Source organism: Saccoglossus kowalevskii, chromosome 9 (genome assembly GCF_978046115.1).
Source record: "Saccoglossus kowalevskii chromosome 9, keSacKowa6.1, whole genome shotgun sequence".
Classification (NCBI taxonomy): Eukaryota; Metazoa; Hemichordata; class Enteropneusta; family Harrimaniidae; genus Saccoglossus; species Saccoglossus kowalevskii.
The window spans coordinates 29,638,976-29,658,133 of NC_140649.1; the positions used below are offsets into that span (position 1 = coordinate 29,638,976).

At 38.2% G+C, this 19,158-nt stretch overlaps 1 protein-coding gene across 1 annotated transcript in view; it reads left to right on the forward strand.

The window, feature by feature from the left end:
• LOC100368127 (sterol carrier protein 2) overlaps positions 1-19,158 on the forward strand; it is a 34,157-nt gene that overhangs the window by 8,281 nt on the left and 6,718 nt on the right. The window contains exons 6-10 of the mRNA XM_085503814.1: positions 154-240; positions 9,119-9,269; positions 10,144-10,291; positions 10,952-11,059; positions 18,245-18,398. Of these exons, the coding sequence (XP_085359940.1) occupies positions 154-240; positions 9,119-9,269; positions 10,144-10,291; positions 10,952-11,059; positions 18,245-18,398 (648 nt within the window). The remainder of the gene's footprint in view (positions 1-153; positions 241-9,118; positions 9,270-10,143; positions 10,292-10,951; positions 11,060-18,244; positions 18,399-19,158) is intronic.

Below are 19,158 nucleotides of genomic sequence, written 5' to 3' on the forward strand. Positions count from 1 at the left end.
TGAGTAAAAATTTCATGGAGTGTAGTCGTTGTGTCACAAGGTCCAAGCCCATAAATGATTGCCAGCCCACATCTAATGGTTTATACAGAGTGAGCAGTTCTAGCAATGTGTCTGTGTAACCCACTGTAACTACTGATACTATGGTTTGTGTAGATATTCTCAATTTCAAGATGAATACAGCTTAGAAGATGTACTGAAGTCACGTATGATGCATGAACCATTGACAAAGTTACAATGTTGGTAAGTATGAACTACTGTGAAATATTTTATTTTAGTTGGAATTAATTTTCACTGAAAAGACATTTTGGGTGTTTTGTATGGAATTTATTTTCACCGATTTCTGACCAGTTGAATGTAAAATATAAAGGTATATTTGCTGGATTTTATTTTCACTGAATCATTCCTTCAGCGAAAATAACAAAAATTAATTCCAAGCGAAAATAAAGTATTTTACAGTAGTTATCATTTGTATGATTTTATTCCATGAATTTAATTTTTTTTCGTTTATCACAGTAATTGACATGTAGTTATGATTACTGTGAACTGATTTAATTTTGTGAGCAACTAATAGTCAAGATTCTTAGAGAATAACAAAAATTTCTTTAGCAGTGAAAATTTCTCTGAGGTCCTACAAGACAGAGTGAAAATTAAACTGTTTACAATATCATTGTGTCATCATTTGATCACCACTGGGTACATGTCTAGACGGTTATTACTGTTTTGTTGGTAATCATCATTGCCTAATTTTGATATTTTTTCCCAAAATTAAATGGTGATTACAATTTTAATTTCTTTTTGTTCCACGTCACCTGTGTGAAATCATTGATTTAAATTTCATTTTTATATGAAATAAATGTTTTTGGAGGGAAAGTATTCATTAGTGTCATGCACCTGTTGAGTATTCGGCCTTCGTTTTTGGTCAGCACAAGTTGTTTTGGCAATATTTCATTTAAATACGTTTTTCTCTGTGCCCATGCCATAAAACCTGAGTATAGGTGTTTTCAACCTATTCAAAACCTGTATTTCTCTTCATCACAGTCCCACTTCTGATGGCAGTGCTGCAGCCATTCTTATATATTCACCTCAGATAGCACCATCTCAAAACCTGTATTTCTCTTCATCACAGTCCCACCTCTGATGGCAGTGCTGCAGTCATTCTTATATATTTACCTCAGATAGCACCATCTCAAAACCTGCATCTCTCTTCATCACAGTCCCAATTCTGATGACAGTGCTGCGGCCATTCTTATATATTCACCTAGATAGCACCATCTCAAAACCTGCATTTTCTTCATCACAGTCCCACTTCTGATGGCAGTGCTGCAGCCATTCTTGTATATTCACCTCAGATAGCACCATCTCAAAACCTGCATTTCTCTTCATCACAGTCCCACTTCTGATGGCAGTGCTGCAGCCATTCTTGTATATTCACCTCAGATAGCCCCATCTCAACACCTGCATTTCTCTTCATCACAGTCCCACCTCTGATGGCAGTGCTGTAGCCATTCTTATATATTCACCTCAGATAGCACCATCTCAAAACCTGCATTTCTCTTCATCACAGTCCCACTTCTGATGGCAGTGCTGCAGCCATTCTTATATATTCACCTCAGATAGCACCATCTCAAAACCTGCATTTCTCTTCATCACAGCCCCACTTCTGATGACAGTGCTGCAGCCATTCTTATATATTTACCTAAGATAGCACCATCTCAAAACCTGCATCTCTCTTCATCACAGTCCCAATTCTGATGACAGTGCTGCGGCCATTCTTATATATTCACCTAGATAGCACCATCTCAAAACCTGCATTTTCTTCATCACAGTCCCACTTCTGATGGCAGTGCTGCAGCCATTCTTGTATATTCACCTCAGATAGCACCATCTCAAAACCTGCATTTCTCTTCATCACAGTCCCACTTCTGATGGCAGTGCTGCAGCCATTCTTGTATATTCACCTCAGATAGCCCCATCTCAACACCTGCATTTCTCTTCATCACAGTCCCATTTCTGATGACAGTGCTGCAGCTATTCTTATATATTCACCTCAGATAGCACCATCTCAAAACCTGCATCTCTCTTCACCACAGTCCCACCTCTGATGGCAGTGCTGTAGCCATTCTTATATATCCACCTCAGATAGCACCATCTCAAAACCTGTATTTCTCTTCACCACAGTCCCACTTCTGATGGCAGCGCTGCAGCCATTCTTATATATTCACCTCAGATAGCACCATCTCAAAACCTGCATTTCTTTTCACCACAGTCCCACTTCTGATGGCAGTGCTGCAGCCATTCTTATATGTTCACCTCGGATAGCACCATCTCAAAACCTGTATTTCTCTTCATCACAGTCCCACCTCTGATGGCAGTGCTACAGCCATTCTTATATATCCACCTCAGATAGCACCATCTCTAAACCTGCATTTCTTTTCACCACAGTCCCACTTCTGATGGCAGCGCTGCAGCCATTCTTATATATTCACCTCAGATAGCACCATCTCAAAACCTGCATTTCTTTTCACCACAGTCCCACTTCTGATGGCAGCGCTGCAGCCATTCTTATATATTCACCTCAGATAGCACCATCTCTAAACCTGTATTTCTCTTCACCACAGTCCCACTTCTGATGGCTGTGCTGCAGCCATTCTTATATGTTCACCTCAGATAGCACCATCTCAAAACCTGCATTTCTTTTCACCACAGTCCCACTTCTGATGGCAGTGCTGCAGCCATTCTTATATGTTCACCTCAGATAGCACCATCTCAAAACCTGTATTTCTCTTCACCACAGTCCCACCTCTGATGGCAGTGCTGCAACCATTCTTATATATTCACCTCATATAGCATCATCTCAAAACCTGTATTTCTCTTCATCACAGTCCCACCTCTGATGGCAGTGCTGCAGCCATTCTTATATATTCACCTCAGATAGCACCATCTCAAAACCTGTATTTCTCTTCATCACAGTCCCACCTCTGATGGCAGTGCTGCAGCCATTCTTATATATTCACCTCAGATATCACCATCTCAACACCTGCATTTCTCTTCATCACAGTCCCATTTCTGATGACAGTGCTGCAGCTATTCTTATATATTCACCTCAGATAGCACCATCTCAAAATCTACATCTCTCTTCACCACAGTCCCACCTCTGATGGCAGTGCTGCAGCCATTCTTATATATCCACCTCAGATAGCACCATCTCTAAACCTGTATTTCTCTTCACCACAGTCTCACTTCTGATGGCAGCGCTGCAGCCATTCTTATATATTCACCTCAGATAGCACCATCTCAAAACCTGCATTTCTTTTCACCACAGTCCCACTTCTGATGGCAGTGCTGCAGCCATTCTTATATGTTCACCTCAGATAGCACCATCTCAAAACCTGTATTTCTCTTCATCACAGTCCCACCTCTGATGGCAGTGCTGCAGCCATTCTTATATATCCACCTCAGATAGCACCATCTCTAAACCTGTATTTCTCTTCACCACAGTCCCACTTCTGATGGCAGCGCTGCAGCCATTCTTATATATTCACCTCAGATAGCACCATCTCAAAACCTGCATTTCTTTTCACCACAGTCCCACTTCTGATGGCAGCGCTGCAGCCATTCTTATATATTCACCTCAGATAGCACCATCTCAAAACCTGTATTTCTCTTCATCACAGTCCCACCTCTGATGGCAGTGCTGCAGCCATTCTTATATATCCACCTCAGATAGCACCATCTCTAAACCTGTATTTCTCTTCACCACAGTCCCACTTCTGATGGCTGTGCTGCAGCCATTCTTATATGTTCACCTCAGATAGCACCATCTCAAAACCTGCATTTCTTTTCACCACAGTCCCACTTCTGATGGCAGTGCTGCAGCCATTCTTATATGTTCACCTCAGATAGCACCATCTCAAAACCTGTATTTCTCTTCACCACAGTCCCACCTCTGATGGCAGTGCTGCAACCATTCTTATATATTCACCTCATATAGCATCATCTCAAAACCTGTATTTCTCTTCATCACAGTCCCACCTCTGATGGCAGTGCTGCAGCCATTCTTATATATTCACCTCAGATAGCACCATCTCAAAACCTGTATTTCTCTTCATCACAGTCCCACCTCTGATGGCAGTGCTGCAGCCATTCTTATATATTCACCTCAGATAGCACCATCTCAACACCTGCATTTCTCTTCATCACAGTCCCACTTCTAATGGCAGTGCTGCAGCCATTCTTATATATTCACCTCAGATAGCACCATCTCAAAACCTGTATTTCTCTTCATCACAGTCCCACCTCTGATGGCAGTGCTGCAGCCATTCTTATATATTCACCTCAGATAGCACCGTCTCGAAACCTGCATCTCTCTTCATCACAGTCCCACTTCTGATGGCAGTGCTGCAGCCATTCTTGTATATTCACCTCAGATAGCCCCATCTCAACACCTGCATTTCTCTTCATCACAGTCCCATTTCTGATGACAGTGCTGCAGCTATTCTTATATATTCACCTCAGATAGCACCATCTCAAAACCTGCATCTCTCTTCACCACAGTCCCACCTCTGATGGCAGTGCTGCAGCCATTCTTATATATCCACCCCAGATAGCACCATCTCTAAACCTGTATTTCTCTTCACCACAGTCCCACTTCTGTTGGCAGCGCTGCAGCCATTCTTATATATTCACCTCAGATAGCACCATCTCAAAACCTGCATTTCTTTTCACCACAGTCCCACTTCTGATGGCAGTGCTGCAGCCATTCTTATATGTTCACCTCAGATAGCACCATCTCAAAACCTGTATTTCTCTTCATCACAGTCCCACCTCTGATGGCAGTGCTGCAGCCATTCTTATATATCCACCTCAGATAGCACCATCTCTAAACCTGTATTTCTCTTCACCACAGTCCCACTTCTGATGGTAGCGCTGCAGCCATTCTTATATATTCACCTCAGATAGCACCATCTCAAAACCTGCATTTCTTTTCACCACAGTCCCACTTCTGATGGCAGCGCTGCAGCCATTCTTATATATTCACCTCAGATAGCACCATCTCAAAACCTGTATTTCTCTTCATCACAGTCCCACCTCTGATGGCAGTGCTGCAGCCATTCTTATATATCCACCTCAGATAGCACCATCTCTAAACCTGTATTTCTCTTCACCACAGTCCCACTTCTGATGGCTGTGCTGCAGCCATTTTTATATGTTCACCTCAGATAGCACCATCTCAAAACCTGCATTTCTTTTCACCACAGTCCCACTTCTGATGGCAGTGCTGCAGCCATTCTTATATGTTCACCTCAGATAGCACCATCTCAAAACCTGTATTTCTCTTCACCACAGTCCCACCTCTGATGGCAGTGCTGCAACCATTCTTATATATTCACCTCATATAGCATCATCTCAAAACCTGTATTTCTCTTCATCACAGTCCCACCTCTGATGGCAGTGCTGCAGCCATTCTTATATATTCACCTCAGATAGCACCATCTCAAAACCTGTATTTCTCTTCATCACAGTCCCACCTCTGATGGCAGTGCTGCAGCCATTCTTATATATTCACCTCAGATAGCACCATCTCAACACCTGCATTTCTCTTCATCACAGTCCCACTTCTGATGGCAGTGCTGCAGCCATTCTTATATATTCACCTCAGATAGCACCATCTCAAAACCTGTATTTCTCTTCATCACAGTCCCACCTCTGATGGCAGTGCTGCAGCCATTCTTGTATATTCACCTCAGATAGCACCATCTCAACACCTGTATTTCTCTTCATCACAGTCCCACTTCTGATGGCAGTGCTGCAGCCATTCTTATATATTCACCTCAGATAGCACCATCTCAAAACCTGCATTTCTCTTCATCACAGTCCCACTTCTGATATCAGTGCTGCAGCCATTTCTATATGTTCACCTCAGATAGCACCATCTCAAAACCTGCATTTCTTTTCACCACAGTCCCACCTCTGATGGCAGTGCTGCAACCATTCTTATATATTCACCTCATATAGCATCATCTCAAAACCTGTATTTCTCTTCATCACAGTCCCACCTCTGATGGCAGTGCTGCAGCCATTCTTATATATTCAGCTCAGATAGCACCATCTCAAAACCTGTATTTCTCTTCATCACAGTCCCACCTCTGATGGCAGTGCTGCAGCCATTCTTATATATTCACCTCAGATAGCAGCATCTCAAAACCTGCCTTTCTCTTCATCACAGCCCCACTTCTGATGGCAGTGCTGCAGCCATTCTTGTATATTCACCTTGGATAGCACCATCTCAAAACCTGTATTTCTCTTCATCACAGTCCCACCTCTGATGGCAGTGCTGCAGCCATTCTTATATATTCACCTCAGATAGCACCATCTCAAAACCTGTATTTCTCTTCATCACAGTCCCACTTATGATGGCAGTGCTGCAGCCATTCTTATATATTCACCTCAGATAGCACCATCTCAAAACCTGTATTTCTCTTCATCACAGTCCCACTTCTGATGGCAGTGTTGCAGCCATTCTTATATATTCACCTCAGATAGCACCATCTCAAAACCTGCATTTCTCTTCATCACAATCCAACTTCTGATGGCAGTGCTGTAGCCATTCTTATATATTCACCTCAGATAGCACCATCTCAAAACCTGTATTTCTCTTCATCACAGTCCCACTTCTGATATCAGTGCTGCAGCCATTCTTATATATTCACCTCAGATAGCAGCATCTCAAAACCTGCATCTCTCTTCATCACAGTCCCACTTCTGATGACAGTGCTGCGGCCATTCTTATATATTCACCTAGATAGCACCATCTCAAAACCTGCATTTTCTTCATCACAGTCCCACTTCTGATGGCAGTGCTGCAGCCGTTCTTGTATATTCACCTCAGATAGCACCATCTCAAAACCTGCATTTCTCTTCATCACAGTCCCACCTCTGATGGCAGTGCTGCAGCCATTCTTGTATATTCACCTCAGATAGCACCATCTCAAAACCTGCATCTCTCTTCATTACAGTCCCACTTCTGATGGCAGTGATGCTGCCATTCTTGTATATTCACCTCAGATAGCACCATCTCAAAACCTGCATTTCTCTTCATCACAGTCCCACTTCTGATGGCAGTGCTGAAGCCATTCTTATATATTCACCTCAGATAGCACCATCTCAAAACCTGCATTTCTCTTCATCACAGCCCCACTTCTGATGGCAGTGCTGCAGCCATTCTTGTATATTCACCTTGGATAGCACCATCTCAAAACCTGTATTTCTCTTCATCACAGTCCCACCTCTGATGGCAGTGCTGCAGCCATTCTTATATATTCACCTCAGATAGCACCATCTCAAAACCTGTATTTCTCTTCATCACAGTCCCACTTCTGATGGCAGTGCTGCAGCCATTCTTATATATTCACCTCAGATAGCACCATCTCAAAACCTGTATTTCTCTTCATCACAGTCCCACTTCTGATGGCAGTGCTGCAGCCATTCTTATATATTCACCTCAGATAGCACCATCTCAAAACCTGCATTTCTCTTCATCACAATCCAACTTCTGATGGCAGTGCTGTAGCCATTCTTATATATTCACCTCAGATAGCACCATCTCAAAACCTGTATTTCTCTTCATCACAGTCCCACTTCTGATATCAGTGCTGCAGTGATTCTTATATATCCACCTCATATAGCACCGTCTCTAAACCTGTATTTCTCTTCATCACAGTCCCACCTCTGATGACAGTGCTGCAGCCATTCTTATATATTCACCTCATATAGCACCATCTCAAAACCTGCATTTCTCTTCATCACAGTCCCACTTCTGATGGCAGTGCTGCAGCCATTCTTATATATTCACCTAGATAGCACCATCTCAAAACCTGCAGTTCCCTTCATCACAGTCCCACCTCTGATGGCAGTGCTGCAGCCATTCTTATATATTCACCTTGTATAGCACCATCTCAAAACCTGCATTTCTCTTCATCACAGCCCCACTTCTGATGGCAGTGCTGCAGCCATTCTTGTATATTCACCTTAGATAGCACCATCTCAAAACCTGTATTTCTCTTCATCACAGTCCCACCTCTGATGGCAGTGCTGCAGCCATTCCTATATATTCACCTCAGATAGCACCATTTCAAAACCTGCATTTCTCTCCATCACAGTCCACCTTTGATGGCAGTGCTGTAGCCATTCTTATATATTCACCTCAGATAGCACCATCTCAAAACCTGTATTTCTCTTCATCACAGTCCCACTTCTGATGGCAGTGCTGCAGCCATTCTTATATATTCACCTCAGATAGCACCATTTCAAAACCTGCATTTCTCTCCATCACAGTCCCACCTTTGATAGCAGTGCTGTAGCCATTCTTATATATTCACCTCAGATAGCACCATCTCAAAACCTGTATTTCTCTTCATCACAGTCCCACTTCTGATGGCAGTGCTGCAGCCATTCTTATATATTCACCTCAGATAGCACCATCTCAAAACCTGTATTTCTCTTCATCACAGTCCCACTTCTGATGGCAGTGCTGCAGCCATTCTTATATATTCACCTCAGATAGCACCATCTCAAAACCTGCATTTCTCTTCATCACAGTCCAACTTCTGATGGCAGTGCTGTAGCCATTCTTATATATTCACCTCAGATAGCACCATCTCAAAACCTGTATTTCTCTTCATCACAGTCCCACTTCTGATATCAGTGCTGCAGTGATTCTTATATATCCACCTCAGATAGCACCATCTCAAAATCTGCATTTCTCTTCATCACAGTCCCATCTGTGACGACAGTGCTGCAGCCATTCTTATTTATTCACCTCAGATAGCAAAATCTGTATTTCTCTTCACCACAGTCCCACCTCTGATGGCAGTGCTGCAGCCATTCTTATATATCCACCTCAGATAGCACCATCTCAAAATCTGCATTTCTCTTCATCACAGTCCCACCTGTGACGACAGTGCTGCAGCCATTCTTATATGTTCACCTCAGATAGCACCATCTCAAAACCTGTAGTTCTCTTCATTACAGTCCCACCTCTGATGGCAGTGCTGCAGCCATTCTTGTATATCCACCTCAGATAGCACCATCTCAAAACCTGCATTTTTCTTCATCACAGTCCCACCTCTGATGGCAGTGCTGCAGCCATTCTTGCCAGTGAAGATTATGTCAGAAAACATGGTCTGGAAAAACAAGCAGTGGAAATTGTGGGAATGGAAATGGCAACTGATTTACCTAGTACATTTGAAGATAAAAATTCCATGAAATTGGTAAGACCATTTATGTTCATTGGTATACAGTATGTAGGTGTGTGTGTATCATACATGTATTTACCTTGTTACATGAATGCTCTGAGATAATGTGCAGACCTGCTAAGGTTTTTGTTGAAATCTGTGCAAATTTGAGTTCGAGCCTACTCATTTTTTTTAAAAACTACCTAATAACAGATTCCAATAAAACTGGATACATAGATGGTTTGGAACAATTCACAGACCTGTTTATTTTCTGGTTGTAATCTGTGCATAAAAATAACCTAATTTGCATATTTTTTCTTATCTGCTCATCAGATTTCAATGTCCATGGGTGCTTTGAGATAAGCCATATGCATGTTTAGGGCTATTTTTTGTGCTTACTAATTACCTAATTTGCATAAATAACCAATATGTAGGTGTTGCACAGATACCTCTAGTATCTACCATCAAATTTCATTGAAACGACATAAATTAGGTGCTTTTGGATAATCCACAGATTACTCCAGGGTTGAAATCCAAGCATCTTTATAATTACTTACTTTGTATAAATGAGTATAAATGGGTAATATTTTAAGTACTGTTGCAGATAAGGACATGCAACTACGGTAGTACCAGTACTGTAATTGTGTTGTCAGGATAGATATATGACTGAAATATCATGTCATCATATGTAGTCATGATTTCATTAAATATTTATAATTGTTAAACCATAAAAAACATCCTGATCGCTGCTCACAGTTATATTTGCTTTATTAGAAGTAAATCTGCTCGAATAGCTAATTAATAATGTAAAAATTTTTGCTTTATACAATATTTCCTATTTGTACTTCATGTGCCTGATGCCCTCAGCACTTGAGAGTTCTTTCTGAGTTTTATTTGTTTTCACTTTCAGATTGGTTATGATATGACCAAAAGAGCGGCTGATAATCTTTATAAAAAAACAGGATTGCGACCTGATGACTTCCAAGTTGTTGAATTGCATGACTGTTTCTCTGCAAACGAGTTAGTCACGTATGAAGCACTGGGTCTTTGTGGAGAAGGTATGATTTCTGATCTAATCATGTGACGACTATGCAACTAAATTCAGCTGAACATTTTTCTACTTCAGTGTCTGGCTATGTTGTACAGTGCACCTCATGCCAGTATTCATGATTTATGAGTACATCACATTCTCCTTCAATGTATATATCAATCAAATACATGTGTGTAAATGTTTTTTTCATTTGAAAAAGACATTCAATAATTTTTTTTATTCGACACGAAAATCTACTACAGAGAGTAATTGTATGGTTGTAAAACAAAAAACAGAAATAATACTTCATGCAACTAATATCACAAATAGCACATTAAATATATATAATTATAGAACGTGGAAAAAACATGTGCTAATGTTATTGTTTAGGACAAAGCAAAACTGAAGTACAATGACCTGTATATTTAAGAAAAACTAATACCATTAAAATGTGGCAGAATGAAAACTTGGTTGGGTCTTGGCTAAATTAACAGGTTGAACAAGCAATGTTATTAATTAATCCAAGGTGTAGCATCAGTGAACTAAAAAACTCATGACAAGTAAAAATGGGTTATGTGTTTTCAGAGCCAACACTTAAAAGTTAAAATTTCAATAAGATTGCTACCTTTCGTACTGATACAGTATGCTGTGCGTAATTTCCATACATCTGTATTATTGTATGATATAGGTAAAGCTGGTGAGTTCATTGACCGAGGTGATAACACATATGGTGGCAAGTTTGTTGTCAACCCTAGCGGTGGATTAATATCCAAAGGGCATCCATTGGGTGCTACAGGTAAATATGCAATTTATGGGTGAATACAGGATTTAATAGGTTAATTATGCACAGGTACAGGTGCCTTTACCAGAATGTGATATGACAAATTTCGTTGAATTGAGTAACAAAATAATAATTTACAATAATGTATGTTTATATGGAAATGTAGGAAGCATATTTATTTAAATCTTTCACCTCTAGACTTTCTCGCCCAAATTTGTCTGCACTTTTTCTTAAATTCTTCAATATTTCTGGAAATAAATCCTAATTTTGGAGCCTACAGCAGGTATGTAATGGCAATCTTGAGCTTCAACCTGAGCTTGCTCAGAGTCAACCTGAGCTCCAACTTGAGCTCCACCCTGAGCTTCAACTTGAGCTTGGGAAAATGTTCACAGCAGAAACTCAAAACGAAGTTGGAGCGCCAACACTGAGCTCCAACCTGAGCATCTAAGATCAAATCAGCTCGATTTAAGTCACCCATTAAAGCAGTTGTTCCACACGTATGGAACATGTTTCCTGTTTTATTCTAATCTTTATTTCTGCTGTTATACCGGTAATTTATTTTATTCTGAAAAGGAAAAATTAAAAATGGCTTATCCAAAAAATGACCGATTTTTTAAAAATAATCATAATAAACTTTATTGCATCCTTAGAAATACAATTTTTCTATCAGTCAACAGCAATAAAGTAATAAAATAAAGTTGAGTCAGTTAATAATAAGATAAAAGTAATTTACCGGTAGTAAATGAAAGTTATATATAAGTATGTATAGTAAGAGTTTATAAAGAAATTTCATTTATGATTTCAAAAGATCTGTAAATATACTTCCCTACTTGTTTAATTATATCTTGGTTATTATTGCTCATCAGAAATATAAATGTTTTTTTGTTTATTATCCATTTCTTTAGTGAGTACAATATTTTTCTTCATTTCATCTCGATAATTGCTGTGGAGATGACAATTCATGAAGAAATGTAATATATTATTATGTAATTGATCTTCAGTTTTATTATTTAACAGAAACAACGACGATCAAAAGGTCAAAACTCAGATTTCATTTCTGGTTAGAAATTAATGTATGCCTGTGCGTTTGGCAAAAGAATGACATACATTACGAAAACACACGATCTTTGGGTAAACATGTGTCAATAAACTACTAGCAAGGTTGCTGTGTCACACATCTCCTCTAGCTTTTACCGGCGTCATACCCCCAATTCACACATACGACAATGAACAATAGGTGTTGCTAGTCTTTTCTATAGTAATCTGAGGTGTAACATAAGTTGTGTTCACGTTACACGAAGTACGGGCTAAGATTTAAGCTGATTTAGGCTTATCTAGCATATTTGCATTTCGGCTAGACCCAATTGCGTCCACGCACAGGGAGGACCAGTCGTTAGCACGGGCTAAGGGGTGCCATTAGTCGGTGACCTTTGGTAAGCCGCTATTTACGAACGAAAAATGGATGACATGCGCGAGGTTCTATTTCTGCTGCTGGCATGTTTCGTTCTAATTTTGAAGCGATGTGCACAGGAACGCGAGAGAAGACGGACCACTTATTTGGATGCACATAAACAGTATACAACGGGCGTAATAGAATACAGCGTTTTATTAATGCATGTCGTAGACAGCGAACCAAATTTATTTTGTCTACGATTGGAGCTGCTGTACTCTCTACTACAGTGACCCGATTAGTGTGGAAGTGAGCGCGGAGTAATGACTGGTGGAATAGTATCGTTATACGAAACATGGGGCAATTTTCACACCCAAAGGTCGCCGCAGAGGGCGCTTAGCCCTGGGCTAAGCGTTCGCGCATACTTCATTAGCCCGTGCTAAGGTCTAGACCGCGTCTTAAATTCGGATCAGATTTAACCCGTACTTAGCATTCCTTAGCCCGTGCTAAGCGTTCGCGCACGTTTTCTTAGCACGGGCTAAGGAATTTGACCTCTTAGCCCGTGCTAAGGAGCTGTGCGTGAACGCAACTATAGACCTCACAGTTGTCTTTCAAAGTCCTGAACAAAACACTTTCATCGTTATAACACATGGACAATACCAATAAGCACTAGGTACAATTCCTTGAGTAAAACTGCAGAGCAGAAATGGACATTTAAATCTATAAAGTACACGGACATTTATACGAGAAGAATTTATTTTGAATACATCTCTAATCTTTTTTGTTAATGGATGTGTATTTATTATCTATTTCAAATAAATGTATTGTATTTGATGAATGTGCATGGGAGGTCCCTTTAGCCTGTCTATTTTTTTTCTGCCCATCCCATCAACAACGTCAATCTGGATATGTCTAAAATTGCCAAATTTTCATTATCGATAAATGGTGGTGATGTGGTATAACCACTAGCTGTTAAAGATAGACAGCACCAGTGGCAGATCCAGCAAAATGTATTGGGGGTGGGGTTCCAAGCTTTGCTTAAAATTTACGGAGCAAAAATCGCAGAGAAGCTATGCGTAATCCAAATGAATTTTCATCCATTTGGGGGGCGTGCCCCCTCCCCTCCCGCCCCCTGGATCCGCCACTGGACAGCACCGATAAAACATTGTTTAAATATGTGATGTCATAATTTAAAGCTTGGCAGCAGGCAGAGCACTTCCGGTTGTCCAACCATTTTAACCCTTTTAACAGCTTACTTTTTGAACCAACACAAAAATTAGCATACCTATAAGCAAAGGGATATATATTTATAGATATTTGAAGGCAGGTAATTTAAGTGAATTTGATTATCTACCCCAAATTATACAAAACAAAAACTAAAATTTTGCAAAGCTTGATGGGTAAAAACCAGGCTTGACTATGCCCTGCTTTGTTTAATTACAAGCTACATTAAGGCCAAACATAAACTCAAGGTCTAATACCACAGACCCTCTATACAGGATAGAGCTAGGGACTGTGAATATAGTGATTAGTCACCTTAGATTGTTTAAACATAAACAAAAAAGGTAAAACATTAGAGACAAAAACATCTCAAAAGCACAACAAAACTATAAATATCATAGTAATACATTGACAGAAAGGTGAAGGGAATATTGTCCTTCATAATAATAATAATAATAATAATAATAATAAAACGGTAGTCTTTATTGAAGTCGTATCCTAAGAATGGACATAGATCTAAGTACGATAAAGCATGGTTGTCATTCCATGTTAGAAACATTCAGAATAAAAAAAGATGATACATTCATTTTGTTGTGATGTTTGGCATTTAGGAGGTGGGTGGGAGACAATAATGTTTTTGGAAAAACATGTACCGAAAATAATTGACAGCAGAGACCACAGCATTTTTCAGCATACCTTGCAGATTATACATCTTACCATTTTTTTGTGGTGAAACAGTCATTTCTATGCATTTTGTTTTACTACTGGGCACTCATGAATATAATCCCCACATAATACAGATATTGATATCAACGTAACTTGTAAAAGTAAGATATTTTACGGGTTTGAGTGATTAGTAAACAATGGCTACAGCGTTTACCAGTACTGTGAATCTTTAAAGTAGTTCCCTTTCACTTAGCGAGATTTATTTTCAACATAATATTTCAAGAAATATATTCGGTCTTGTGTACGTGTGTGGCATTTTTATGGGTTCGGCAGTTGACCGTAACAAAACTCTTGGGCAACTGCTGAATTGGAAACATAATATTCAACTTCAACCGTGCTGATGTAATCTTATAGATGCTCAGGTTGGAGCTCAGTGTAGGTGCCCCAACTTTGTTTGAGCTTCTGCTGTGAACAATTTCCCAAGCTCAAGTTGAAGCTCAGGGTGGAGCTCAGATTGACTCTGAGCAAGCTCAGGTTGAAGCTCAAGATTGCCATTACATACCTCCAGGTATTTTCAGTTTTTACTCAAAAAATTTGGCTATTTTTGTCCCAATCTTTTGAAGGAAAGTGCAGGACTATATAAACAGGACTATTTTGTGAATTTGTGATGAAAAAAGGGAACTGGTGGCGAAAAGGTTAAAAAACAACTCCGGAAAACATTTTCCTTCATTCAAAAAAATTTAGGTATATATCTTAAAAGATATAAAGTCAAAAAAGCTTGTCATAAAATACAAATGTAAAAACAAATCAGAAGCTATGTAGTGAAGCTGCAGTGTTAAATGTGCGTATATTTAAGTCTCAAAATAAAACCATTTTGCATGAAGCTATGTACTGCAGAGCAATTTAAATTATTTTTGTCTGCTTCAGTGTTAAATGTGGGTATATTTAAGTCTCAAAATAAACCACTTTGCATGAAAGCATTGTGTTCTCACTATGTTTTTTTAGCTTCGTTGTCAGCGCCTTTACATTTTTGACTCCCATGTGCGACGCACACAATGGGAGTCTTTGCAGTTAGTGTGTCTGTATGTGTATGTTTGTTTGTGTATGTGTGTGTGTGTATGCGTGTCCGTCTGTTCCACTGATATCTCAAGAACCATACATTGATTTTTGATTAAAATTGGTGCATAGATGCTCTGGGCCAATGCGCAGATTTGATTAGGTTTTGGGAAAAATTCATGCATATTAATTACCTAATTTGCATGATAATTAGCTGATTTTTAGCTTTTCCATGACTGAATTCTAAAGAACCACTCAAGTACTAATCATCACATTTCAATAAAACTTGGTACATAGATGTCATAGGACACTGCACAAACCTGATAGTTTTTAAGGTAATATCAGTACATATTAATTACCTAATTTGCATAATTAATTAATTTTCAGCTTTTGATATTTCAAATAGTAATCATCACATTTCAATGAAACTTGGTACATAGATGTCACAGGACACTGCACAGACCTAATAGTTTTAGAGTAATATCAGTAGATATTAATTACCTAATTTGCATAATTAATTATTTTTCAGCTTTTGATATTTCAAGTAGTAATCATCACATTTCAATTAAACTTGGTACATAGATGTCATAGCACACTGCACAGACCTGATAGTTTTTAGGGTAATACCGTACTCGACCGCGTTAGCGCCCATGCCCGGGAAAGCGCCCACCCCCCACTTTTGCGCAATTTTTATATTTGGGCAAAGCGCCCACCCCTTCAAAATGCAACTAATTTAAAACTTGGTCTTGCGTAACGAATCTTGGTAATCGTTTTTATATGATACAGCGTGGATATTGACCGCTGTGAACATGTTGATAACTTTATTGACATTATTCTTTCTATAGAAGATGAACATAGTCAAGTGAAATAAAAAAAAAAAAGTATAAAAGGATAATCAAAAAATTAAAATAACAGATTAATTAAAAGGCAATTAAAAGGTAGTACAGAATCAGGTGTTTTATTAATACACACCTGTTTGCATTATAAACACACCAAGCTTAATGTGGCAGTTTGTCATAATGTAAATAAATTTATCGGGATGATCCATTGAAGTAAAATTAGGATTATCCTTATGTAAGTCTGTAAAAAGTATCTGCCTCATTTTATTGTGCTGTGGGCAGTCCATAATGCAATGGTACTCATCCTCATTGTCACATCTTGTGCAGATTCTGTGTTCCAGTTTTGTTTTTGGTCTAGTATACCTCCCTTTCTCAATCATAAGCTGATGGTCACTAATTCTTAATTTACAAATATATTTTCTATATTTTGAATTATTCACATCCATCAAATATCAAATTTTTCGAGGGGGGTGCTCGGGTAAGCGCCCACCCCTAAAAAATCGTGATTTTCTGAGTTGAGGCCCCTGGGCGCTAACGCGGTCGAGTACGGTATTAGTACATATTAATTACCTAATTTGCATAATTAACAAATTTTCAGCTTTTGATATTTCAAGTAGTAATCATCACATTTCAATGAAATTTGGTACATAGTTACTTAAGGACTGTGCAGACCCCTGATTAGTTTTTGGCTATATATTTGTGCATATTAATTACGTTATTAGCTTAATAATTTAATTTTCAGCTTTTTGCCTGATATCTCAAATACTAATCATCATATTTCAATGAGACTTGCTACATAGATCTTCTAGGACTATGCAGAGACCTGATTAGTTTTAGGGTAAATAATTGTGGATATTAATTACCTGATTTGCATAATTAGTTAATTTTTTTCCATGAATGTTCCACTGATATATAAACACCACAAATTGGATTTTAATGAAACTTTTAAAGAGTACTCATCATCACATTTTAATGAATCTAGAACTATGCAGAGACCCAATTAGTTTTTGGTAAATATTTATGCTTATTAATCACCTAATTAACATAATTAATTAACACTGATATCTCAATTACTGATCATCACATTTGAATAAAATTTGGTACATAAATGCTCTAGGACAATAGATTTGTTTGTTAAAATTTGTTCATATTAATTCTCTAATTAGCATAATAATTCATAATTATTTTGCTCTGTTCTGTTCATATTAGTTACTTGATTTACATAATTAGTTTTCAGCTTTTCTATCAATATCTCAGGTACAAGTAATTTTTAATTAATTTTTAATCTGTCTTCAATACTCTTAGCACACAGGAGTTCTTTCTAAGCTTTCTTTGATTTATAAGTTGATCTTCTTGATTGTTGATTTCTACCAATAGCTTTGATACCTAATATATATGAGTACCTCAGGTCATCAACCTTTGTCAGATTTGTTCATTTTGTGATAATACCTTCAATTCTTTAATTTAAGTCAATATTTCTGTCAATTTTGGTAAAAAATGTTATTATTGAAAACTACTTTGATTGTCCTCTCGGATTTAGTCATTTTCATGATGATGATGTTAGTTCTCTCATATAATTGAATATTTTTTTCATTTTTGGTAAAAAAAAATATTTATTCTGTCTTTTTGAAAACTAGCAGTCCAATAGTTTTTATATTATATTTATTTTATATTTGTCTTAGATGGATCACTATCAGATTGATTTGAATTCTTTCATTATCAGATTAATTTATTTAATATCTAAAATTTACTCAACATCCTTGTTATCTTTAAAATGGCTGGATTGATTTGATATTCCTTTCTCATTATGTATCTGAAAAAGCTCCTGCTTGTTTTTGTGAAACATTTTATTAAAAAACAAATAACACAAGTTTCCTCTATTTTCCTGAGCTTGTCATTTTCAGTAAATCAGCTGACAAGTGAACAAACTTTGTATTGAACACAAACACTCGCACACAATCTTTGTCCCTTATGAATATTTAAATGAGCAACCTTTACACTTTGACCTTTACCCCAACATAATCACAGGCTTAGCACAGTGTTCCGAACTGTGTTGGCAGCTGAGAAACCAAGCAGACAAACGTCAGGTATCCGGTGTAAAGGCAGCATTACAGCATAATATTGGACTTGGAGGTGCAGTGGTTGTCACCGCTTACAAACTAGGTTTCCCAGAGCATCAAAGGTAGGTAAACTGAAACAATTATTTTAAGAGTATGTGCAAGCCATGCTTTAACATGCTCAAGGTTAACTTTGTGTAATGCTGGTAAATTAGGTTAATTTTCCCAATCTGTCTTATCTAATTCTTTTCACGCTATGGTTAATTGCATCCAGCTTGTACATGTATCTAGACATTAATTGAAATAGTGTGTATATTCCTAGTGTATAACATGCTCCTGAATCAGTGCAGACCCACTGTTACTGCTGGTGACCTTTTAGAGCCTTGATTCAGCTGATATATAAACCATATATGCCATTCACATAATTACCTTCCCTAATCACCTGTACATTCATTATTTAAAGTGAATTCAGGTAAGAATATACAATAATTAATTCAGATATTGAAGCTATGTTCATGTATGATTTCACTATTAATGTGTAATTGTGATAATTAATTGTATTTATAAAATGGCTCTAATCAAAAGCTTTCCAGTAGTGGTTCATGTATCACCAACATTGAAGCTTCTTTTCAAAAATATTTTGCATTTTAGGAAAACAAATAGTACTAACACATCACATTTTCCCTGAAATTACGAAACTATAGTGATATTGACCTCTAATCAATAAAACGGCTTTAATTGTATACATTGTCTGAGATACCATTATGTGAGTGCCTTGCTGTAGTGAGGACAAGATTTGAAATAATTGTATACCTTACTACCGGTAGTATAAATATAAATATATGGGTTTTAAAAGTTACAAAACATGGAACTCATTATATAATA